Genomic DNA, 24,802 nt, shown 5'->3' with positions numbered 1-24,802 from the left:
GGCAAAGAAGTGGCAGATGGAATGCAGTGTCAGGAAGTTTTTGGTCATGCACTTTGAAGAAATGAAAGGGTTGACTATTTTCTAAATGGAGAGAAAATACAAAATTCTGAAGTGCAAAGGGATTTTTAGAGTCCATGTGCATGATTCCCTAAAGGTTAATTTGCAGGTTGAGTCTGTGGTGAGGAAGGCAAATACAATGTTAGCATTCATTTCAGAAAGACTAGAATATAAAAGTGTTGAGACTTTATAAAGCACTGGTGAGGCCTCACTTGAAGTATTGTGAGCAGTTTTCAGCCCCATATCTTAGAACGGATGTGCTGAAACTGGAGAAGGTTCAAAGAAGGTTCATGAAATTGATTCCAGGATTGAATGGCTTGTCATATGAAGACCATTTGATGGCTCTGGGCCTGTATTCATTGGAATTCAGAAGAATGAGGGGTGACCTTATTGAAACCTACTGAATGGTGAAAAGCGTTGATGTGGAGAGGGTGTTTCCGATGTTGGGAGCATCTAAGAGCAGAGAACACAACCACGGAATAGAAGGGCATCCTTTCAGAACAGAGGTGAGGAGGAATTTGTTTATCCAGAGAATAGTGAATCTGTTGAATTTGTTGCCACAAGCAGCTGTGGAAGCCAAGTCATTATGTATATTTAAGGCAGAGGTTGATAGATTCTTGATTGGTCATGGCAGGAAGGGATACGGGGGAAGACCAGAGATTGGGGCTGAGAGAAAAAATGGATCAGCATGATGAAATGTCGGAGCAGACCTGATGGGCCAAATGGTCTAATTCTGCTCTTATATCTTATTGTCTTACAGGAGGTAACTAATAAAGTGGCCACTGGGTGTATATGATATAATTTTGTTTCTTCCTAGTGACAGACATATTGACAGTAATTTGCTTATTACAGCAAACTTATTGCTGCAGTTTGTGCTTCTAGGTTGGTTATTCTCGTCATCCCACTGGCTAGTATGTAGATACTGGTCAACGTTCTACTTTCTAAGATTTTTTTCTGTATACATTCCCCATGATTTTTTATACTCTTTACTCTTTGTTAAATGAGTGCTACTTTCATGGCTTTTATTAGCATCCCGCAGCCCTGTACAATTTGCCCTTGTGAATTGTAGCACCAGAGATCCAGAAATACTTATAAAATGTGAACCTAATGCTCCACATTTTTGATTTGCCTATTTTGATGTTGAGTTGCTGCTTCTAAGATTTTTGCTTTTGAGAGCTTTATTAATGCCTGATGTCTCAATCTGTTCATTGCCACATTACCCATCCTGCTTCATTTTGAAGTAGCTCAAAAACAGCAATTTGTGAATTGGTGGGATGTATAGAAGTATGAATGTCAGACTGACGGATGCAACTTTTGTCATTAATTGTATGCACAATAACTAAAGCTTCTGCAGTGATCTTTGCAATGAACATTTCTGTCAATAGTTAAAATGTCATGCAAACGCTTTGTTCTTTCGTATCACAGGGGAAACTGAGCCACAATAACATATGTATTTCATCTGTGTTTGTGAGTGAGGATGGTCACTGGAAGCTGGGAGGAATGGAGACAATGTGTCATTTCTCTCAAGCATCTCCTGAGGTGAGTTTTTCTTGGTCCTAATTTCAGCTTTGTAAAATTTCCATTTGTCTTATTCAAAATCTTTGTCTAGTGGAATGAATTCTAATTTGCACAGTTCTTCTAAGTTCTTACTGATTTTGAGATTAAAAGAACATCTGTTTTCTTTTGTAATTCCTTATTTTTGAAATTAAAAGATAACTGTTTTCTCTTGTAGTTCCTGTCCAGTATCAAGTCATTGAGAGATTTGAGTGGAATAGCTCCAGAGGAACAGGTCTGTCCACAGTATGGAATAAAATTATGATGGGTTTAAAAACAGAAAATGCTGGAAACGCTCCACAGGACAGACATCATCTGTAAAAAGGGAAACATTCTGTGTTTCAGATTGAAGGGTGCTTCCTGCATTTCTTGTTTGGGATTTGTTTTCACAGCTATTACAATACTTTTCTGTAAAGTTTTAGTTTCAGTTTAAATTCTGTAGCTGTTCTACTTAGATTCAAGGTATAATTACGATCAGTAGCTGGGATGCTGGATACTTGTTTAGTAACTTAATCTCTGCTGGATTCAAAAAGTTAAAAACAAAACACAAGCAGAAAATTTTGGATGTTGGGAAGTTGGGCAGCATTGATAGAGGAAATGCTAATTAACTTTTCAGCTTGGGACCTAGTTTGTCATTGTTCAATTGGTTTTCTGCAACACAGTGTTGCAAATATTTGTTATCCAAGATTCCTCAGGATTAGATCCTTGGGGTTTCACAAAAGGCAAGTGGTGTATTTCTTCAGTATTGCTATATGAAGTACCGTAGATTCCGGATTATAAGCCGCTACTTTTTTCCCACATTTTGAACAGCTTTGAACTCTGCGGCCTTTAATCCAGAGCGGCTAATACATGGTTTTTTTTCATGCCGCCTCGTAAACATTTTGCCTCGTAACAGTAGACCAATAAAATTGATGAGTAGTTCACAGAGGTCCAATGAAATTGTACGATAAATCAAGCGCACTTTCACAATTAAATTATTGTAAATCAGTCATTTGTACTCACCCTCATCAACATGGAAAATACTCAAAGCAAGACCCGAGCGCGTCAGACCCGATTAGACCCGATCGCGTTACGCAAGCGCGTCAGACCCGATTAGACCCGATCGCGTTACGCAAGCGCGTCAGACCCGAGCGCATCAGACCCGATTAGACCCAGTCGCGTTACGCAAGCGCGTCAGACCCGATTAGACCCGATCGCATTACGCAAGCGCGTCAGACCCGAGCGCATCAGACCCGATTAGACCCGATCGCGTTACGCAAGCGCGTCAGACCCGATTAGACCTGATCGCGTTACGCAAGCGCGTCAGACCCGAGCGAAAACGCTGCTTTTAAGTTAAAGTCGATCAATAACTTTTCCTGGTAGGCTGCAGTATATATATTTTTACCAGTCGCTAGGAGATATTGGAATGTTGTTCGTGCTGTTCAGTAAAAAAGTATATGCAACGTAATTTGTGTTACCGATACGTATGTATATTTAAAAGTAGCGGTGCGGCCTTTACAATTAAAAAATTGATTTTATTTCTAAAATTAGAGCCAGCGGCTTTTAATCAGGTGCGCTCTGTAGTCCGGAATCTACGGTACTTAAATGATGTCACAAATGTTGGTCTGACTTCTTGTCATTTCCGGCAATAGAGACAGTATATGAAGAAGCCCTAGAATAAGGCCCATTGCAAGCTGACCTTATCAAATTTAGTCCTCAGGTTTTCAGATTCTTCCTGAATCGCATGGACATGCCCGAGATGCTTACTCATTTGGGATGATGGTTGCAAAACTCCTACCTTTGCTTAATGATATGGGTAAGGGTTTTCTTGCTGGATATTTCAGTGACCAATGTTTGTGACTACTGTCAACTACCTGTCAAGGAAGCACATGTTAACTGATCAGTACAAGCATTTGATTTATTTTATGTATATCATTTTTTTCTAAATGTCTATGTACTAGCATACATAGCTAAAGTTCAGTAAATTGTAGTTCAGTAAAGTTCATAGCTAAAGTTCATTAGACTGAACAGAATATTCAGGACAGTGGCTGTGATTTAACAAAAAGTCTCTAATACCAATGTAGTACCATTCATGAGATGGTCTCAGATCAACTTACAAGAAGCCATAGATCAGGAAGTTAAATATTAAATGTGGTTAACTTGCAGTGAAATCAAAAGGAAAAGGCTTTCTTGATAAAGAAAAGGTAAACTGATTTAGAGAAGGCATCGCAAAGGACATTAACTTGTCACCCAGATTTTAAAAAAACCTTCAGTTAGGATTGGGATGTCTGGCTGAAGAAAATCATTTCTACACAGGAGTTTCTTGCTTAGCATTCAGGATGCATTGCTAGGAGTCATGCATAACAGCGCTCAGCCAAAGTGAATATATAACTATGCTGGGATATTTACCTGTAAATGTTATGACTCCAGCAGCAGTAGTGTTATAAAAACTGTGTTCTGCAGAGTATTGTTAAATGGGGATCCAGTGTATAAGGTGAATTATGGCTTGTGAAAGATTAAAGAACTTGAAAATTTGTCTCCCTTTTGGTTGAAACGGAAAGGAATGTTATACTCTAAAGAGTGATGTGGACATGGCAAGACATCAGCTTTTTCAAGGGGATGATACTGAAATAATAAACTGGCTCTTGTACTGGAACATTCATGATTTATAATTTAACAGAAAATTCTTGATCAATTATGCAAGGAACATTGAAGATTTGGGTGAAGAATTGCTTCATTATTTTCTCTAGAAAATTTCACAGCTTCTGTATGTCCAAACCAAAATGAAGTGCTTTTGAAATGTAATTAGTATTGCAAAGTTAGATATGTCTGCACTAATATAAGTTCGAGAAAGGGATGATATGAGTATGTTTAGTTGAATGTTATAGAATAAATGTTAAGTAACATTAATAGATTGTGGCATTACATGCTGACATTTTATAGAATTGGATGGTGCATGATTATAAATAGGTCATGCAGTACTGAAATGATTTTTCCACCAAAAATCTAAAGATGTTAGTGCTATTTTAAATCAAGTTATTGAATAGCATGTACTTGACCTGAAAAATGTGAAAACTGAGTTGCAAATTGGGTACTGTTGTTCTTTAGTACAAAATATCCCTTTATGATCACTCACTAGTATCTCTGCAGTACAGGACATTACTGATTACATTACTGAATTCTGATGGTTCAGGGTTAATTTGTTTATTCTCAAGTTGCAGAACATTTGCTCGCAAAATTCCAGGAAACTTTAAATGCCACTCTTCTTAACCCAGACCCGATGCAACGGCTATGTTTACGTAGTTTATTGTCTCATGCATTCTTCAGGTAAGTATTTTTGCACAGCACTCCTTTTAATGTATTTGTTAATTAAAGCAGAAAATAATTAGAAAATAAGTTAAATTCATGTACTATTTAAAATCAAAGTGGAAAGTTGATTCATAAGTATATGAGTTGTCTACTGTGCTTGTCCAGTAGATTAGTCAGGATTGCTGCCATATATTTTGCAACGGGGGGAAAAAAAGCAGAATATACGCAAATAGTGCAAACTTTAATAAAATCACAGAAATTTATTGGTTGTACAAAGGCAAAATATGATTGTTTTCATTGTAATCCAGATGGTGTATTTTAACTGCATTATCTCGAAAAGAACAAAGTAAACCATGTCAAAATAATTCATAAAGCTTACGATGATTACACTGGATAGCAAATTTTTTTGAAAATTTTGCTTCCTCAGATATATTTTGTGGTTATGATACACCACTTGAAGCTGAACACAAATTTGATTTCAGAGTACATGTAAGAATTTGGAGAAACAAGAAATTAACTTTTATTGAATAAAATGTGTTTAATTGCATAATGGTGCTGACACTTTGCAATAGTTCAACCAAGCTAAAAATGTTTTGTTGATAAATTTCATTTGTACTCAGTGTCTGAGACTTCTCGCTTAAGTAACCAACAATAATCAGCCAGCATTAATGGATTCCATTTGCTCTGGTACTGTTTCTCTGTGGCTGCAATGTCCTGGTGAAACCTTTCACCATGCTCGTCACTAACAGTGCCGAGATTTGCAGGGAAAAAGTCTAAATGAGACAGCAGAAATGAAGTTTTAGTGACATGTTGCACTTCATGGCTTTGTATGCTTGAAGCATGTTGTCAACCAGCTGCACGTAGTTTGGTGCTCTGTAGTTGCCAAGAAAATTTTCAGCAACATCCTCAAAAGCCTTCCATGCAATTTTCTCCAATCCCACTGGAAGTTCTTCAAATTGACTGTCATTGATGACCAGTTTGATTTGTGGACCAGCAAAAATGTCTTCTTTAATTCTGGCATCAGTTATTCCGGGAACAACTGTCTCAAATATTGAAATCCTTAACAGAAATTATGTGCCTGGTGACAGCGGATTCCATCCTTGCAGTCTTGAACCCAGTAATTCTGCTCTTGCCTTTGACAAACCCAAGTCTCTGACCAGGTCATTTAACTCAGATTCAGTTATCAGATGAGGCTCACTCCACATGGAGGGTTCAAAATCTGTATCAGTATCAGTGTTGTTTTCCATTCCTGGCTCATGCATCATGGCATCGTCATCTGCCTCCTCTAGACTCCATATCTCTGATGGCTTTTGTACTGGAAGACTGTTGTCATGTGGCACAGATCTCATGGCTGAAGGGAGATTTGGGGTAGTCAATGGATTTGTTGTTTTTAGCAGAGAAGCCAGACACGCTGGTCAGACAGAAGTAAGTCTGTCGCATGATCCTCTTGCTCTCGCCATGTCATCAGGACAACAACCAGCATCCGACAGAGATCCGAGTACCTCTGTGCCAAGCTCTGAGATTGACCGTACATGTTGCGCAACAAATATGAGGAGCCCAGGCTTTGTCTTGGTCACTACTTTTACACCTAAAGTTAAGCTCATAGGCTTAATAAGAGGAGTCATGCTCCGTCTTTGAGATTTAAGTGCATACTTGACACAAGTATGACAGAAGGCATTGCAGCTGTTGAAACATTGGCGAGACATTTCGCTATTGCAAGTACTTCTGAAAATACTTATAAGTATACTTATAAGTATAAGTGTACTTATAAGTACACTGTGTTATGCACGTAGAGCAGGTGCAACAACATGACTGCAAACTGATATATATGTAAAGGTGTGTGCGTGATACTTTTATAGCCTTTCTAAAATCTGTCCTGCCATGCAGCATCCACCCTGCCTAAGTCTGTCCAGGCATGCCTGGACAAGATAGAAAACTTCTCAGCTTACATTGTGGGCATTGTTTTAGTTGACATGAATTATGAATTAAAATAACAAATATAGGTGATTTCAAATAAATGATGCCTGATGGGGAAATTTCATGGCAATTTTCATGATTAGCAGCCCAAAATTCACAAGATACATCCAAAACTATTCAGGAAGCAAAATCTTTGTTGTCCAGTGTCATTGAAGTCCATACATAGTAGCTTCAACGAAAATACAATTTTCATTTGTTCAACATCACAAATATATTATTGATCTACTGTCAATATTTAGATATGTCTATGAAGGAAACTTGATGTGTAATGGGAATATGCATGCTGCTCATGACTAAATGAATGGCATTTTGATTTCTATCACTTTGAAGTGATACTGTACTTGATTGTTGCTCCCAATGGATTAGAGAATTTCCTATTCATATTAAGACAAACCTTTGTAATGATGATCTGATGTTTGACTGAGTATTTCCAAAATACACTTTTGAATCAGTCCACCAACATGGACCAATTAATGAAATTAGATTATCATTGCAAATGAATCCACCACTAATTTGACTTTGTAAAAGGAGGAGAATGTTTGCTTTCAGTACCATTATATTTGATAAGATGTATTTAATGTGATGCCACCTTTTAAAATTGGACTCAAAGTTAATTGCATTGATATAGCTTAAAGTGACAATGCAGATGGGAAAAAAAGTTGCCTCAAGACCATACTATCAACTAAGACATTTGGATAGTTAATATTTAGTATTTGTGATCCTATTATTTGGCTAATGTTGTCTCTCATCTATTCAGCAGGAATGAATTCTTGGAAATTGTAAATTTCTTACAAAGTTTGACGCTAAAAACTGAAGAAGAAAAGAATGAGTTTTTCAAGTAGGTATTCCATTAATGTCATGAATACTGTTAAAAAAAATGGAATTGAACTTAAAAATAATAACCACAGTAGATTACAATTAATTAGGCCATTGGTTAATTGAGGCTGCTGCTTATTTGGGGCAACTTGTAAAGAGCAAAAACTAATTGAGAAAATAGCCAGGATTCCCTTCATTTATTTGGAATACTCCGGAAGAAGATGGCACCTGCAAATGACACAACCAAGGGCAACATCCTTCAGACAGTTCACGAAAATAATTTCACTTCTTTTACATCTTTTTCTTTCAAATGTTTTTCTGCTACTGTTGGAGCCTGGAGCCCACATTTTGGTGGTGTGTTTTCAGGCCAATTAAGTGATCTGGTTTAGTTCAAGAAGTCTGGAGACTGGGTATGAGCTGATGATCGATTACATTTCTTACTGATTTCGCTGATTAAAGCATTGAGGAAGATTGAAATCATCAAGGCAAGCTGGTGTTCAGCCTCTTGCTCACTACCGCCAGAAGACGATGCCATGGTCTTGGGCAAGGTTTACTCAATGCAGTTTGTGGACTAGATTCTGTGGTTCACATTATGGTGTGTATCTGGTTGCTGCTATTTTGTTGCCATTTTGAGTGATTTTGATTGGGGTAGCCTGCAGATAACGAATGACACAGATTTAACTGAATATGCCTTGGACTTTGTGGATTGGTTTTGTATATTGTGTGTTTTTTGCTCGTTTTTTATTTCTTGCCTATTGTGCGATTTGGGGGTTTTTGCGCGTGGAGGGTGGTTTGATATCTGTCTTTGAATGGATTCTATGGTTTTCCTTGTTTTTTGGCTGTCTGTGGGAAGATGAATTTCAGGGCTGTATACTGCATACATACTTTGATAATAAATGTACTTTGAATCTTGAATTTTTGACACTAATCCAGTTAATTAGGGCAGTAGACTGTTGCCAAACAGTTTCTAACTTGTGTCATGAAGATTTGACAATAGCTGAAAAAAATGATCCTGGTGTTTGCATCGATTTTGTTCATTTACGGTTGATCAAAAAAATTTAGCAGTGTACATTGAATGAATTCCTCTGTCGATAACTATGATGAACACATTTTTATAGTACTGTAGTAGTACTGGTGGTGTAAATTCTGAATTTCATTTAACCAATGAATTGGGCCAAAATATACTGGTCCCTGTGTGTCCCAGTTAACCAGAATCCACTGTATTTCTCATTTCTGTTCTTGCTTAGCAGTTACGTTAGACAACAGGTAGGACCGGGAATCTTGATTTAATGAAAAAGTCTGAAATTAATTGCATTATTCAAACAGTGGCTCCAACCCTTCATCGACCAAAGTACAAACCTAAGCATTCATGATCTGAACACAACTACCAGAGCATTTATGCACTCAACCCTCAAGGAAGTTTTTAAAAATCAATTATGGCTTGTTGCTATTTCATTTGTGAGAATATTGATATCTGGTGATGAATATCAAAATTGTTACGCTAATGAAATATTTTTTTCTTATCTGGAATTGGGGGCAGGGTGTGTGGTGTTAGTTGGTGGAGTTCATTTGATTTTAAAGCTGGGTATCTGAGCAAGCCTTGAATTTAGAAAGGATTTTTTTTCTATGAAGTCATCCTGTGGTCAGGTATAGGTTGTGAGGAATCTATCAGATTAGACAAAAATCACGAGTGCTCCAAGTGTTTCTTTATTGCATATGTTTATCATGTAGAATTAACCATGCATTAGAAAATCCTTACTCCATGATTGACAGAAATTTTGATAACACAAATTGAACATAGATTGTATATTTGCTTTTCACCTTCCTTATAACTGCCTGAGTTTTGATTTTTCTTATATCATTAAAATGATTCTTTGTTGTTCATAACAGATTTCTGTTGGATCGAGTCCAGGCCTTGCCTGAAAGTCTTATGGCTTCTCGTCTGGTGCCACAATTGCTAACTCCACTGGTCTTTGCAGAACCAGTGGCAATCAAAAGCTTTCTGCCTCACCTACTCAGGCCAAAGACAGGTACATTCAGTGCTTATCTTCTGGGGTGAAGCTGCATAATCACTCAACCCATATTAGAGGTTGCATTTATTTAGCTGTCCTTAAGTATTGTGAATTGTTACATTTAGAAAATAAACATTAATGCTAATCTTATTAATTTTATATGCATTTGTGGGGAAACTTAACTGTACCGTGTTTTAAATGACCAATAGTATAGTCACAATATGATGGAATAACATATCGAAAATAAACTTTTTTAATACTTTACTGTAGAACTTTGTGCTCAATTTTATTTTCAGTTGCTAATTTGACTGGTTGTGTATTTTCTATGTTTGCATATTTTCTTCCTGCTTTGTTTTTTTAAACATATTAATGTGCCAGTATAGTCAAATTATATGTTCTCAGAAAGCATGAAATTAACTGCTTTAAGAAATAAGTGTACTTTTAGAAATCAGTAAGAGGTTGATACATAGAAACATAGAAAACCTACAGCACAATACAGGCCCTTCGGCCCACATGACGTTAGATGAGAATTGGGTATAATTTTGCAGTATATGCAGTAATAAATTTAAGTTGGAAAGTCTGGTTGCTGATATTGGATAGCCAAGATGAAAATAAATTATCATGTATCCAAGCACCATTTTATTTTGTTGTATGTATTAGTTTTGGTAGTGATGACCTAAGTAATGTTAGTCTGTTGGATGTGATCTACATATGTGATGGAAAATGGGTGGTAAATGTCTGAATGATATTAGAAGATTTGTACCTCTAACCAAACATGAATTTTAATCAAAATTAATTGTATTGATGGGGAGGAGAAGTGTATTGTCAAGTGTAAAATGTAGACTGGTTCAAAAGTGCAGCTGTGCAACAAATAAATGACTTGAATTACATTACTGTAGATGCATCTGGTGATGAATTCATTTGCCTCCTGTCACCCAATGCCTTTCGAGAGCATGTGATCCCTGTTCTGTTGAAACTCTTTAGCGTGCGGGAGGAGCATGTACGAATGGTGCTCTTGGCTCACCTAGACACTTATGCAGATCTTTTCTCACTTGAAGACCTACAAGAAATTATTCTTCCACAGGTAAGTAAAAGTGGAAGTATTCATTTGTACTGGAAAGAAATAAGTACATAGTTGATATTTGATTAGGGACATTTTTTGGTTATTCAATTAGGCATTTTGTCATTATAGATTTCCTTCTGCATCTTAATGCTACTTTTAATACAGTAGAATGTGAATGAAAACTCTTTTGTAAAGAATATTTATATAATTGCAAAGACATTTCTTGTCCTTATGAATCTTCAGGCATGATGCCTGTATATTAATGTGAATGAGGTTTTTGTTTTGTTGCCCTTGAGAGCCTGTTGAAAATCCGACTGCACCACATCGACTGGTTTCTCCTCATCTACTCTATCACATATCTTCTGCCAAATATGATTTTTCCTCTCATCTATGCATGTTGACTCTTAATCACATTGTTTTTCTCAGTGTCTTAATATTACAGTATTTAATACAGATTCTGGTCTTTTCCCATCTGCCAAAAAATGACTGAAAATTCCGGTTTTTTTAAAACATTTCCCTCCTGTCTTAAGTAATGATGTCACATTTGTTACCATCCATTCTGCAGCAATTACTTAAGAATCTTTGGAATTTTGCTGTGAATCTGTGCAGTTGTATCTTGAGCATTCATCACTCCTAGCTTCAAGATTCTTAGTCATCAGTCTTTTAGCATCCCTCACAGTACAGTGTCACACATTTGAGCTATCCTGCTATGCCTTTGTTAATGTAGTACAAATTTGTTAGAAAACATTCACCAATTTCTTGCTATACGACAACCTGCCTTCCACTGATGTAATTGTGCATTGAGTCACTCCATCTATTCACTTGTTTACCCTTCCAGTCCGCTCACTGAAGTCCAGAATGCTGTGCTCAAATTATCACCTGTAACCTACTCTGCACTTTCCTCATGCAACAACTGTACAAGGTGTTCCAAATTCCCCCAGCTCTTATTTTCCTTGTCCTATACTTATCCCTCCCAGTTCACTCATTCTGGAAACGTGGGTGAGTTACTGCGGATTCAGGGCCATAATTCTGTGCATGGTCACGTGGTCAGTTTGAAGTGGGGAATGTGCAGTGTGCCAGCAGGAGTCTGCATCTTCAATTTGATTTGAGTAATACACAATTGCTTGCTCTGGCACTGCTTAGTACCACTGAGAGTATCTTGTCCCCATGTGCAAATACACTTAGTGATCAACTGGTGCTATTCATTGCTTGCAGAAAAACGTGGCCCAATATCTAAATGATTCTGTCATTTTCAAAATACCAAAAACAGATGGGTCCTGTTTTTAATGCATCATCGAAAAGTGACAGCACTGATGTTATAATATCTCAGTACTGCATGGGAGAATCAGTCCAGAATTTGTGCGCCAATCTCTGGTGTGGGACTTGAACCTGTAATTCCTAGTCCAAAGATGAGTCCAACCTTTGACAAATGATAATGGAGACTTCAATAGGACAGTTTTAGTAATGATCTGTTACAATGAAGTAATATAAGCTGGAATTTTTGTCATGCACCACCTTATTTCACCAAGAACTGAAATTTGACTTGCTATAGTAAAGTACTGAATCCATTTTTTTAAAAAGATATTGCTAGGACTGAGAGATACTAGCAACACGCTGGTATCAGGAACACTTTCCAGCCTTGCAGTATTGGTGCCACTTCTTGGAGCTGAGGTGGTAGTTGGAGGTGAAAGAGCAAAGATCTTCAAACGTGCCACACCCAACTTCAGATCAACTGAGATAACTCCTGAAGGTGAGGTACAAAAAAATTGCTGTCTACTACCTTGAAACTCTTAACTTGTAAGGATGTTTTTTGTAAGGATTTTAACTTTTAATAATTTTCCTGTTTTTATTATTTTATGAGGAAAATAATTTTCTAAGTTTTGAGGTTACACATGCCTTACATGTTAGAGTTTCAATATATAACCTGAAGACTTAGAAATTATTTCCCTGATATAGCAATAAATACAGGAAAAGGCTGGAAACAGTAACAGGCCAGGCATTATCTATGGAGAGTGTAGTAGCTAATATCAGGTCTGGGATAGGAAAAGTTTAGATCTCAAACATACGCTGTTTTACTTTCTGAAGATGCTGTTTAACCTGCTGTATCCAACATTATCTGTTTTTACTTCAGATTTCCAGCATGATTTGGTTTTCATTTTCTGCTAAATTATATTAAGAATGCCGTGATAAGAATGTTTTTATTGGGATACATTTTAAATCATTGAAATAGTTAATTTGCTTATGCTGTTATTGTGATAATTCAGATGCAATTATTCTTGCTTGGAGAGAAATCTGTAATCTTGTTTTTTTTCCTATTTAAGGTTCCCCTACACATGTGATCAACAGTAATGAACATCTCAGTTCACTGGCTTTAAGTAATTCTGTCAAACCATTTTCAAAGAAGTTGGAATTGGAGAAGAAGCGTACAACTGGGAGGGAGAAAGTCCGAGCAAACTTCTCTGAAAATTCCCAGCCTGCCAAGTTTCATCTATTGACAACACAAGGTAAACTTTTGGCTGGTGTTGCAAAAAATGAGTTTATTGGACACAAAACAAATTACTTAATTTATTTGTTCACACATTGCCGGTGTTTATTGCCCATCATTAATTGCCTGTGAATGAAGGGTGCAATTGAGAATCAACTTAAGGTAGGTCTGGAACCACTTAGAGGCCACATTTGAGTTAGGATTGTTGAAGGGCATTTGTAAACCAGGTGGCTTGTTACAAAAATGCATCATTGAGATGAGTTTTTTTAGATTGCACTTAATTACTTGAATTTAAATTCCCCAGCTGGTATTTTGATATTTTAACAAGTCTTACTTTGCCTATGACCTATTCCCCCTTAAAAACCTATCATCTGGTTCTTTTGCACACATGATTTGAATTATTTGGGTTGAGGGTGGGAAAGTGAAGGAAAGAGTCCATGTGGTCACAAGGAGATGGTGCAAATTGTGCACCCACAATTGGGATTAGGCTGGAACTGTGTAGTAACAGTTCCACTATCGTGCCACCCCTGGGTCATTCCATTTTGTCTTGGCTGGAAGTCTCGTAACTTGATTTCAAACCTATCGTATTTTAAATGGATGTGATCATCGCCTGGTTGAAAGCATCATTTTTCTGTTTTAACATTTTTATTCAATATTTGTTAAATTGGGGATTTATCGGTTTACACATAATTAAAACATTAGGAGTAACTTAACATGAAAATATGTGCTTGTTATGAAAAGTTGCAAGAATGGATTTTGTTCTAAATTATGAACTTTGAAATATACTTTAAGATTTTCATTTACTGTAAATGTATTTTCTAAATCCTAGCTAAGTGGCATAAAGGAGATGTAGGAAAGCTATTTTCATAAATATATGCATTAAGTATATATAAATAACACATCTTATGTAATAATTCCCCAAGTGGCATGTTGATATAAAAATTTCTTCCCAGTTTACCAAGCCCATAACATTCTGATGGTGTGAGCATTCATGTTATATTATGCATTTGACCTTGTACCTGCCTGTAAAGCAAATATTTAATAGTAACTTTAATTTTTACTTTCTTTATGAACCTTGTAGCCCAGTATAAAGAACAAACAGCCATAATGTCCATTATTGGTAATCATAGGAATGAAATTTTGGGCGTTGATAGTGCACAAAGCTCAATGCACACCCACAAATGTGCAGAAGATTGGCCAGACTGGAGCAAGCCAGACAACAATGAAATACTGCTTGAGTCTAAAAAAGATTGCATTCTTGCAGAAAACAATTTTGGGAATATTACATTGGATGACGAACCATGGGATAACTTTGAAGCTGAAAATGGTCAATCTAATGCAATAACAGAGGAACAGGCAGTTAAACCACATATATCTAATTTATCTCCTTTTGGGAATAAATCACAGTCTAAGGGCATGAAACTTTCTTCAGCACTGAAAATCCATTCAGAAATGCCTGGTGAGAGTTGGAAGAATAACTGTAAACAGCAGAAGGTTTTGGTAGAAGAAAAGAAAAAAACAAACTCTATTACACAGATACCCTCCAGGCAGAGGACCACAATAAAGAAAGCATCTTTGCATGATGAGCTGGGAGAGGAATTCACCATTAGTGTCAAGAAACGGCCAGAGAGAGACCCTGAACTAGATCTCTTTGCTGATATGATACCGGATATTAAACTGTCTTCCACTGGCTTGTTAGTGCCAACACAGGGATCACAATTGGCTGGTTCTGCCAAAGAAACTGAAGTAGCTTCAAGAGGCACAGAGGTGTTGACAGACAGAGACAATTCACAAACTTTAACACTTGCATCAAAGTTTGCTGCAACAGACACAGTTGAGGTGAGTTGCCGATGATCAAATCCACTGGTATGCTAACAAGAGCTAGTACCTTTTACTATGATACAATATTTTGTAGTATTTGAGAGTAAGCGTAGGCTTGTTCTCGTACATATTATGGTGTGATTGAACATCTGTGGAATATTCAGATTGGAGTGTGGGATCTTGCGTTGCTTTTCCACAGAAGCCGAAAGCAACTGTGTATGTTTACAGAACGCCACAATGAGAAACTTACCTTTTTTGGCTAAAGCATAACATGTAAAAAGCAAGGATTTCATGTTACAGTTATAAACACTAATCTGGCTGTACAGGACTGCCTATAGTCTGGTCACCACATGACAGGAAGAATGTGATAATACTATGTAGAAAGTAATTGGAAACCAGAATAAAGATGTATTTTTTTTTCACCCAAGGAATCAGAATCAGGTTTAATATCACCGGCATATGTCGTAAAATTTGTTAACTTAGTGGCAGGAGTACATTGCAATACATAATAATATAGAAAAAAAGTAAATCAATTACAGTATGTTAAATTACTTAACATAGTTAAATTAAAAATAGTGCAAAACAAATAATATAAAAGTGAGGTAGTGTTCATGAGTTGAATGTCCATTTAGAATGATACTCAGCCTTAGAGTAGTGAAGACAGAAAACATTCAACACAGAACTTTTTGGATTAATATTTGAGCTGCTGCAGCTTACAGCCTGAGGCTTGGGAAGTAGAATTGGCCCAGATAGTACTTCAGCCATGGGCACAATGAATTGAGCCTACCCTGTGAATTTCTTTGATAGCTCATGATATTGTCATAGTATTTTAGTTCTTGCCTTCCATATTCAGAAGATATGGAAAATTGATTCCATTTTTTTGAGATGACTTAAAATTGCTTTGCCTCATAATTTGTTTACAATTGTTTAATCTTTAATTCATAATTCAAGGTTAGATGAGTACTGCATATCTGGGTTTAAAGATAGATTGAGGGAAAAAATATGCAAGTAAGCTTGGAGGGAATATAAAAACTGAGTACTTCTGCAAATATGTGGAGAGGAAAAGAACAAATGTTGGACCCTGAGTGTTAATAAAGGATGAAATTATAATTGTTCTCCCATTTTTGTTTGCAATTGAGTACTTTATTTTGTTCTGTCTCTACAATGGAAGGCACAAGAATCCTCCCAGATAGGTTAAGAAACCGGGGAGGAACTGAAGGAAATAGTTATTAATAATGAACAGTTCTGGTAAAATTATTGGGGCTAAGGGCTGATTAATCCCCATGGTCTCATAATCTACACCCCTCTGTACTAAAATTGACTCGATCCGGGAGAGTGTGGTTGCAGTAGTGGTCATATTGCAAAATCCTTCAGTTTTTGAAGTTCCTACACTTTCAGAGGTGGAAAATATTTTTTAAAATGGAATTTCAGTTTAGTAAGCTCAATATAAGTAGTGTAGAAAATGCTAGAATCTAATATAAAATACTTGAAAAGAATTAACAGGATTAGACAAAGTTAGCATGTTTTTCTGAAATGCAATCATGTTAACCAACCTGCTGGAGATTTTGTGAGAATGTAACTTGAATAGATGAGAGTATCAGCAGATATAGGTGTATTTGGACATTCAAAAAAACTTTTGATAAGGTCAAAATGAATTTTTTCCTTCATTAACAGTTGTCAGACCTGCCCATGGGATGGGAGGTTTCAGAATCTGGACAGGAAGTAGAGCAATTCAGAGTAAGAGATGCACAGACTTTATTTCTCATGGCAGCTAATTATAACATCACAAGCTAGCAGAAACTGCAGCCTGTCAGAAAGAGCTATAGAATACTCAGTAAACCAGTAAAACCTTTTTTGATATTCCTTTATTAATAAATTGTTTCTTATATTTAATGAGCTTTATACCAACTGTATAAAATACGTAATTAATTTTGTAACACCACACATTATCTGGTGGTGTTTAATTGTTCCTTCATTTTTGTGGATTTCTCAATATTTGTAGACTTTTTCCTGTAAACCAGATTCTCCTGAACAATGCAAGAGATTATAGTAACTGTAGAGTAAACTATTGTGCATTCTTTTACAGATGGAAACCGAAGGCTGGGATGATGATCTGAACTGGGAGGACAATACTTGGTAGAAAACATTTACCAAGCAAAGATTTATTTAGATACTTAAATTTCCTTCCCCTCTACTAATATGTTTTGACCTCACCTTTAAGGCCATTGCCAAGCAGCTAGGCTTTTGTTCTGTGCAGTAAATATCCAATATAGCTAGCTAGAATAAAAAATGGAGTCTGAAGTACCCAGAGAGCAATGAGGAACTACCCAGCAGCATCAAGCTGTTTGCTTGTTAGTGTTTACTGTAAGTTATTTTAGAGATGTCTGTTAACTCTTGTGAAGATGTTTTATTCAAATATTATATGGGGGGGCAGAGAAGTAAGTTATACTGGTGGTTTCAGTCTGGCCTACATTTCCATCTGTGGAAAGTTCTAAACAATTGATCCAATGCAAAAAAGTCCAGTTCTGATTTTGGTGTTAAGTACTGAGAATGACAACTTACAGTTATGAATCTACATTTCACCTTAAATACAATATAAAGTTGGAACTCATCTCACTTGATATGGGAATAAAGGAGAGAAATTTCCCAGAGTTCATCTGATTCAGAAGTCACACACCGGTTAGAGTCGGTGTGAAAATGAAGCCACTAATGATAAATACTAAATCTGGAGGTCTATCTTTTCAACAGCCTTAACAATGTATTAAGGCTTGGAGCAAAATCTTGCAACTATTTACAGTAACCTTTATTTGAAATGTACCTCCTATAAAATGAATTTTATGTAGCAACATGAGCACCTGAAGACTCATGGTACAGAAGGGAAAGTCAAAAGGTGGAAGAAAAAAGGTAAATTTTCAAGCCCTGTATTGCAGCAAGGTTAAAACTTCCTCCAATAAACATCAGTAACCTAGTACTCAAATCTTGTGGTATTACGATCTGGTATCAAAATTATAACTATAAAAACACGTCTTTCTGGGCAACTGCTTTTCAGGACATTGCCAGATAACCATAAATTTTAAAATGTTTACTTAAGGCCCCTTTACATTCTGGAATGCCAAATAGAAAACTTAAATCAAGGGCTTAATCTGTTTCACGCTCTTCATAGGTGAGGGACATTGGAGATCTTAATTACATTTTGTTTTATAATTGTGGTTATTTAGTTTTGTTGATTTACATTGAGAAAATAAATTCTTCTAAACGAAGATTTGGGTGTATTTTCTGAATGTGGATACTGAAAGGAGAAATTGATCACTGAAGTCAAGGTTAACAATTAGCTCTCATAGAAAAAACTACATACTAGAAAGGGATTCTTTTTTCAGTAGCTATACAAGCCTGCTTTCATGGAAGTTTGACCCAACCACCTTCACTATCTGGCTGCTGGACTTTGGAATCTTGTACTTGGGCCAAAGAGATGGGCATTGAAGTAATCTGGTAATGGCACCATAATAAAAAATGGAACAAGGTAAAACATTGGCCTTGCATTATTATGGTACAACTTTAAATTGTATTAGATCGAAACTTCTTGATTGGTGGATATCAAATAAAGGTGAATGGACTTAACCTGGAAACTGCTCAAATTTCATAAGTAATTATCTGATTATAGGCAGAAAGATACTTGCTAATAAGAAACTAAGTGATAATGAGAGTTTAAAGTATGGAGGGAAAAGATTTGCCTCTTCTGTGATACAATGAACTAAAAATTAGAATCATTTTATGCCTTAAATGTTGTGTTGTGATTTCCAGAAAACCAAAGAGTACTTTTACTATTCCTTTATGGGGAAATACTGAATAAATACCTTGTTTTGAGTTCAAGGAATTAAAACTGAGTATAACGCAAAATGCACAGAAAAAGAGCACTATTTATTTAATTATTTAAACATAACTTTATAATTTGAAATTTTACATACAACTTATGAAAATATCATACATGAAACTAATTTCATGTTTATTGTAATCACTAACCAAAATGGCCATCAAATACAGACCTGGGAACTGATTCACCAGAAAATTGCAAGTGAATGTTGGTATCCTAATTCTGTTCCTGAAAGTACTGGGAAGAGTAACTGTAATCTTGCTTCCATTTCTTACTTTGCTTATCCTTCTGTTTATCTGATAATTTGAATCAGTGGTTGTGTATTTCACAATATTACTTTGGCCCTGATTGCACTACTTTAAATTAAGTACATAATCATTTCTATTATATTCTAATGACACAGGCTGTTTATGTTACAGCATGGCTGTGTTGCAAACCATTGCCTGAGGATGTAGTTACGAAATACCATTTGACTTACTTAAATATATGTGTTAGCACTAAAGGTTAATATATTGAGTACACTGAATGAAACACTTTCATGAAACAGCAAAGTAGGAATTATTTTCCTGGGTGATCTGATTCCTTAAATGTAATTGATCCTCAGTACCCCGGCTCCTGATATTAATGCCTAATACTGATCATTTGCAAAACCAGAATTTCTCACACCAAATGGTCTTTGAATTTATGTAATGTATTGAGGCACCGGACTCAATTAGTAACTAGTTAAAAGCAGAAGTAATTTGCATGTATTTGGAGAGGTAACGATCCTTCTCTTGTAATATACCAAATTAGACTAATTTCAGTTTCAAGTCAATTGATTCTTTCTCTAATTGTAGAAAGTTGAGCCCCAGGCTGAAATTGCTGTTATGAAAGATGATTTTGTAAAAATTAGTATGTTCAAATGTATATTTTTGTACAATTAAAGATCATTTTATAAAAGATACTTAACAGTCTAAACACTGATAGTTTTCTACTCATTATAATAGAGAATATTCAACACGCTTCAATTTTAAATGTCTTTAATAATGGAGTATTTTTACCCAAAGGTGAGAATATAAGAAGAAACAGTGCATCATTTTATCTCCTCACTGATTTACCTCCAAAAGAATACACTGAAAAGCAACTGCTGTGATTCTTAGAGATAACCTTCTGATCAACATGATCAAACAGTCATTTGGGCAATTGAGTGCATCTGTGGTTCATGATCCAACTTATCTGTTCCCTTTGACACTGGGAGGTTATCTTGATTACGTTACTAGAGAAAGATGAAACTATTGTCCAGTAATATGACCATAAAGGAGTAGTTTTGCAATGTGATATATTTTCCTTCAACTTACTGTTGTAGAAAGGCAAATCAAAAATATCTTGTTATAATAAACAAGTTTATTAGTATTGTGGGTATGCTGCAAATTATTCCTCCACCTAACTTTTATGCAATTAAACCCTTTAGGATTTACAAACAGTATTGTGCTCTTTCAAAGCTGTTTTAAAATAACACAAATTATCTTGCATTAAGAAAACTGGCCTGTAGCATACATTCCTCCTGTGGTGAAGGTACGTAACAATTCATTCAAATTTTAGACAGGTTCTTGCCTGCTATTCAAAGCAAGGATTCTTTCTTGCAAGGCTTGTAAACGGACTGTTACCCAGTCTGGTGGCACTTGCTGTTTTACCAAAGTCTGCAATATTTTAAAAGCATTCTCTGCTGTTTGCAAGGCTGTCTCGTACTGCTCCTCCTTACATGATTCCTGCCGGGCACGCTTAGCAGATGGCTGAAAAAATTTTAAAAACAGCTTTAGATTTGTGCAGTAGTTTAATAGGTGACAGTTCTCTCTGCTTCTACAGATTGGGAATGAACACTTGAACCTCTGCACACTGAACAGTCTATGTTTGCTCTCTGATAGCAGTAGAGCATGTTACCTTACAGTTTGAATTTTGTGGCTGTCACTGCCTGCACATGATTAACTCACCTTTGAATGGATTTTGCCTTGGAGCTTGTTTCTACTATTCTCAATCTGTCACAGTCCCAGAAACTAACATTCCCTAGCACTTGTACTGATTAGTCACTGATAGAACTACTATTATAGGTGTATATACAATGACCACTGATAATTACAGGTGCTCTTTAGTGCCAAATAGTATTAATTTTATTGACAGCAAAAGCAGTTTTAACTTATAAGCTGAAAGACATCAAGGTGTGTACTCCTAAAGCCCATCTGCAAATCCTCTGGAAATATACAAGTGAACTTATTGAGAAACAGAAATAGATTAATCTATGAACACATTCATTATCAAGGTCTACACTCAACCACTTGAACATGGTCTTAACTCAAAGCCTTGACCAGAATCAACACTGTCAAAAGGGAGACAAAACTTGGACAGAAAAGCACTTATGATTTGAATCTATACCTGCACTATAGTAGGATCACTCATGGTACATTGGCTTAAGATAGTGAAATGTGCCTCTAGAACAATATTTTCTTGTTTCAACCTCTCCATTCGTAGTTCCTTGGACTCAACTGTAGTGATTGCCTGCAGGGGAAGAACAGATTATTGCTGCAGTATCCTTTTTAGGACCAGGTACTTTTTTGGTTTCTCTTGAGAACTGATAATTAGAATACACCAGCCAATCATGACCTTTAGGAAATTAACTCTGCTTTGACTCCTATTATTTTGTGTATGGTCTTGCATTTTGTCCTAATTTTTGTATAAATGAAATAAAACAGGATCAATACTTAATGCTCTTTGAAACCGAAATACAACCTTGGCCAGAAATATTGCCTTAAATGCCAAAAATGTTGGTTTACTTAAAACATAAACTCATTAGTTGACTATTATATTCAAAAGAACTTAGATAACCTATTAAACAAAAATTAGGAGATCACTGATCTAAACTGAAGCAATATTTGGTTACAGCACAGCTAGTTCTGTGATCCTAAATTCCAGAAAAATAGCTGTAAAATTAGCTATTTTTATAATAAAATCAGGAACAGCTTTAGCTATTGTTTGGCAGTGAATAGGCTCAGGACATTTCTGGCAGTTCAAAATTAGGCACCAGCAACAGAATGAACGTGTTTGACATATTTCTTAAGCTAGCTTTACAACCAAGATCGAGAATCAACTGAGTGATATAAACATTAATTAGCTAGATTGTTTTTGTCCTGTTTTTATGCTTGACCTTATCCAAGCAATTCTCCACATTACTGGGCAGCTTCCCTTGTAGTTGCATTAGAATAGCAATTGCACTGAAAGTGCAGTCGGTCTGCTCTCTTGTTCCACGGCTCTCAACTGATTGAGATCAGGAAAGAAACAGGGTCTTCTGCAACAATTGACTTGCCTCTTAACACCCTTGGCCCTTCTACTTTCTACCCATGCAATCAGGAGCCTGATGAAGTATTTATGCTTCATGAGTGCATGTCCAAAATCTCTGCACCATTCAGTCCTGATGCAGGAATTTGACCTAAAATGTTGATAATCAAGTTTCTTTCCTCACAGATGCTGCCTGTCCCACTGCATTCCTCCATCACCTTGTTTGTTGTGCCAGGTTCCAGTATTTGCAATTTTGTGTCTCCAAAAAACTCTCAATAAGCTAAACTGTATTTAATGGATTCAATAATTCCATTTAATATCAGAAATGTATAAAATGTTCTTTACAGACATCCAATAAATCAGAAGAATGCCCCAAAGAATGAGTGACAGTAAAAACATTAGAACCCCAAAGCTCCCCCTCCCATGCACAAGCAGCAAAGCAACAACCCTCCCCCTACCCACTTCAATAAATGGACAGAGAGGTGTCACCCTCTCAAAGCAAGAGGGAGGCTTAACAAAACGGCTTGTTGATTTATGATGGTAAAGTCTGCAAGTTGCTAATTGTAGAAAGTTCTCCGACTCGAGAATCTGCAAACTCTCCCTCACCAATGAGAGATAGAGCGAGCACACGCAATTTACCGAGTACAGAGCCGACAGTCAATCCGCTTCATTTAGAACAAAGAAATCCACTTGACTGGCACCCCTTTGATTACCCCAAGAATTCATTCACTTTACCAATCGCATAACATGGCTACAATGTATACAACTTAGAAAATGAAATGTAGTCACTTCCCTAGACTATTCAAAGAAACCTACGACCTCTACCACTAAGGAAGACAAGGATCAACTTTATTCATCATTTACATGTATTAGGAATTTGCTGTGGTGTGTGGCCGCGACATGCAAATACAGTATTAAAATACTACAGTCTTCAGGTTTCCTTTTGGATCACATTTCATCCTGAACAGCAGCTGTCTCTTCAACACTGCTGGGTCTAAATCTTGGAACCCTTTCTGCAATAGTATTACACATATACCTTCACCATAAAGACCGCAGTAGTTTAAAGGTGGCTTACTGTCACTTTCAAATGCAACGCAGATGGGCAATAATTGCTGGCCTTGTAGGTGCTGTCTCAATTAAAGTATCTAATTTTATCACCGATTTAAATTATTGCTTCTTCCAGTAAAGTACCTTTTAATGAAGCAATCTTAAAATTAAGAAATAAGGTCATTTTCTCTTCCATGAACTCTAATTTATTGTACCTTGTTCAAGAAGCTTACAACTTTGGTCTTTGTACTGCTCGACTCCAGACTCTGTGGGACTATTTCCTCATGGCAGGTCTCCTGAAAAAAATGCTTGTTACTCATTCTTCACCATTGCTGAAGGTTTAAAAACATGACAGAATATTACAAAATAAACCATACATTTGTTTATCTGATTTATAATTAGGCAATAAGTTCTGAAATAATTGGTTTTGTGGATTGACAGGGTTTAATTCTATTAAGCAATAGGGACCTCTTTGGTCCAAATCTTAGGTCACCTCTTTAATTCATTGTTTATTAGAAATAATTTTAAGATCTTTATTCACTTAGATCAAAGATGGACAATGGAATTGGTTCAAATTTCTAAATTCCTGTTGGCCAGGTACTTCCATTTTAGAAATAAAATTAATAAATGAATTCTTGACCTTTGTAATTTATAAAATGACTAGGCTCCTAGATTTTGACAGAATAATTTCAATAATAGGTGGGTTTCCTACCTACTCAACAGAAAATACGTTGAACTTTTTCAAAGATACAAAAAAAATCCAATGATAAGCATAATATACACTAAGATAAGCAATCTGCTATTATCCCCATAATAGAAGCTGAAATGTATTATATTCTTAATAAGTTTGCAAATTAACTTGTCAAGCTGCATGACTATATTGAATATTAATTATGTAAGTCTCAATTGTTACCTCGGCAAACTGTGTAAATCCTTGAAGTGCTTGCTGAAGAATTAGCCAAGACTGATCAGCCAGAAGGAAAGCAAAGAGACAAGGTAGCTTTGGAAGGACCATAACCTGCAATGGAAATAAAACTTGTTCTAAGATCTTTCTTATTTAATACGTGAACATAATAAAAAGCCTTTTCCTGGAGAGAGCTGGTTTATTCAATTAGACTTTCACTTCAAATCCAGACTGACACTGCAAATCCCACAATGCTCAATGATTTTGATTTACTATGGAGAACTATAAGGCCTACTGAGGTTGCAAAATATGCCAGATACAAATATTTTGTTCATGCTGAACTCCTGTAAGAAAGCTATGAAGTAAGTTTATACAAGTTCAATCTATGGATGGGAACTAAAGATCTGCCATCTGAACCCAGTTGGTGCTTGTGGACAGCTAGGCTTCACAAGACAATGTGAGCAGCAAGGGCTAGAGGATGACATGGCTACAGAAATGTGGCTGGAGGAATGGTGAAGGCAGTGAACTCAAGAACACTGAGCACAACCTGGCCCAAAGGTATAGCTTTCATCCAGGGTGTCACCTAAGCCCAGTTCTG

General features: G+C 36.3%; 2 protein-coding genes across 7 annotated transcripts in view; one reads left to right on the top strand and one right to left on the bottom strand.

Moving 5' to 3' along the window:
* Nucleotides 1-19,887, top strand: part of scyl3 (SCY1-like, kinase-like 3) — a 35,355-nt gene extending 15,468 nt beyond the window's left edge. Inside the window, exons 3-13 of one of the 4 annotated variants that reach the window (XM_073063229.1) lie at nt 1,483-1,596; nt 1,790-1,846; nt 3,304-3,406; nt 4,812-4,917; nt 7,634-7,714; nt 9,583-9,722; nt 10,604-10,788; nt 12,349-12,517; nt 13,089-13,271; nt 14,334-15,091; nt 17,160-19,887. In XM_073063229.1, coding sequence (XP_072919330.1) covers nt 1,483-1,596; nt 1,790-1,846; nt 3,304-3,406; nt 4,812-4,917; nt 7,634-7,714; nt 9,583-9,722; nt 10,604-10,788; nt 12,349-12,517; nt 13,089-13,271; nt 14,334-15,091; nt 17,160-17,213 — 1,950 coding nt within the window. In that variant the 3' untranslated portion in view covers nt 17,214-19,887. Of the gene's footprint in view, nt 1-1,482; nt 1,597-1,789; nt 1,847-3,303; nt 3,407-4,805; nt 4,918-7,633; nt 7,715-9,582; nt 9,723-10,603; nt 10,789-12,348; nt 12,518-13,088; nt 13,272-14,333; nt 15,092-17,159 lie in introns of all 4 variants that reach the window. The other 3 variants (XM_073063230.1, XM_073063228.1, XM_073063227.1) reach the window with 3 other exon arrangements.
* Nucleotides 19,888-20,309: 422 nt separating this feature from the next.
* firrm (fignl1 interacting regulator of recombination and mitosis) overlaps nt 20,310-24,802 on the bottom strand; it is a 44,455-nt gene continuing 39,962 nt past the window's right edge. For 2 of the 3 annotated variants that reach the window (XM_073063224.1, XM_073063225.1), the window contains exons 21-24: nt 24,214-24,318; nt 23,516-23,596; nt 21,354-21,476; nt 20,310-20,716 (exon numbers count right to left, since the gene is read on the bottom strand). In XM_073063224.1, coding sequence (XP_072919325.1) covers nt 20,522-20,716; nt 21,354-21,476; nt 23,516-23,596; nt 24,214-24,318 — 504 coding nt within the window. In that variant the 3' untranslated portion in view covers nt 20,310-20,521. The remainder of the gene's footprint in view (nt 20,717-21,353; nt 21,477-23,515; nt 23,597-24,213; nt 24,319-24,802) is intronic. The other variant, XM_073063226.1, reaches the window with a different exon arrangement.

The sequence above is a fragment of the Hemitrygon akajei genome, chromosome 12, assembly GCF_048418815.1.
Source record: "Hemitrygon akajei chromosome 12, sHemAka1.3, whole genome shotgun sequence".
Classification (NCBI taxonomy): domain Eukaryota; kingdom Metazoa; phylum Chordata; class Chondrichthyes; order Myliobatiformes; family Dasyatidae; genus Hemitrygon; species Hemitrygon akajei.
Note: the sequence above shows the minus strand (reverse complement) of the source record. Positions and strands in the feature narration are given on the sequence as shown.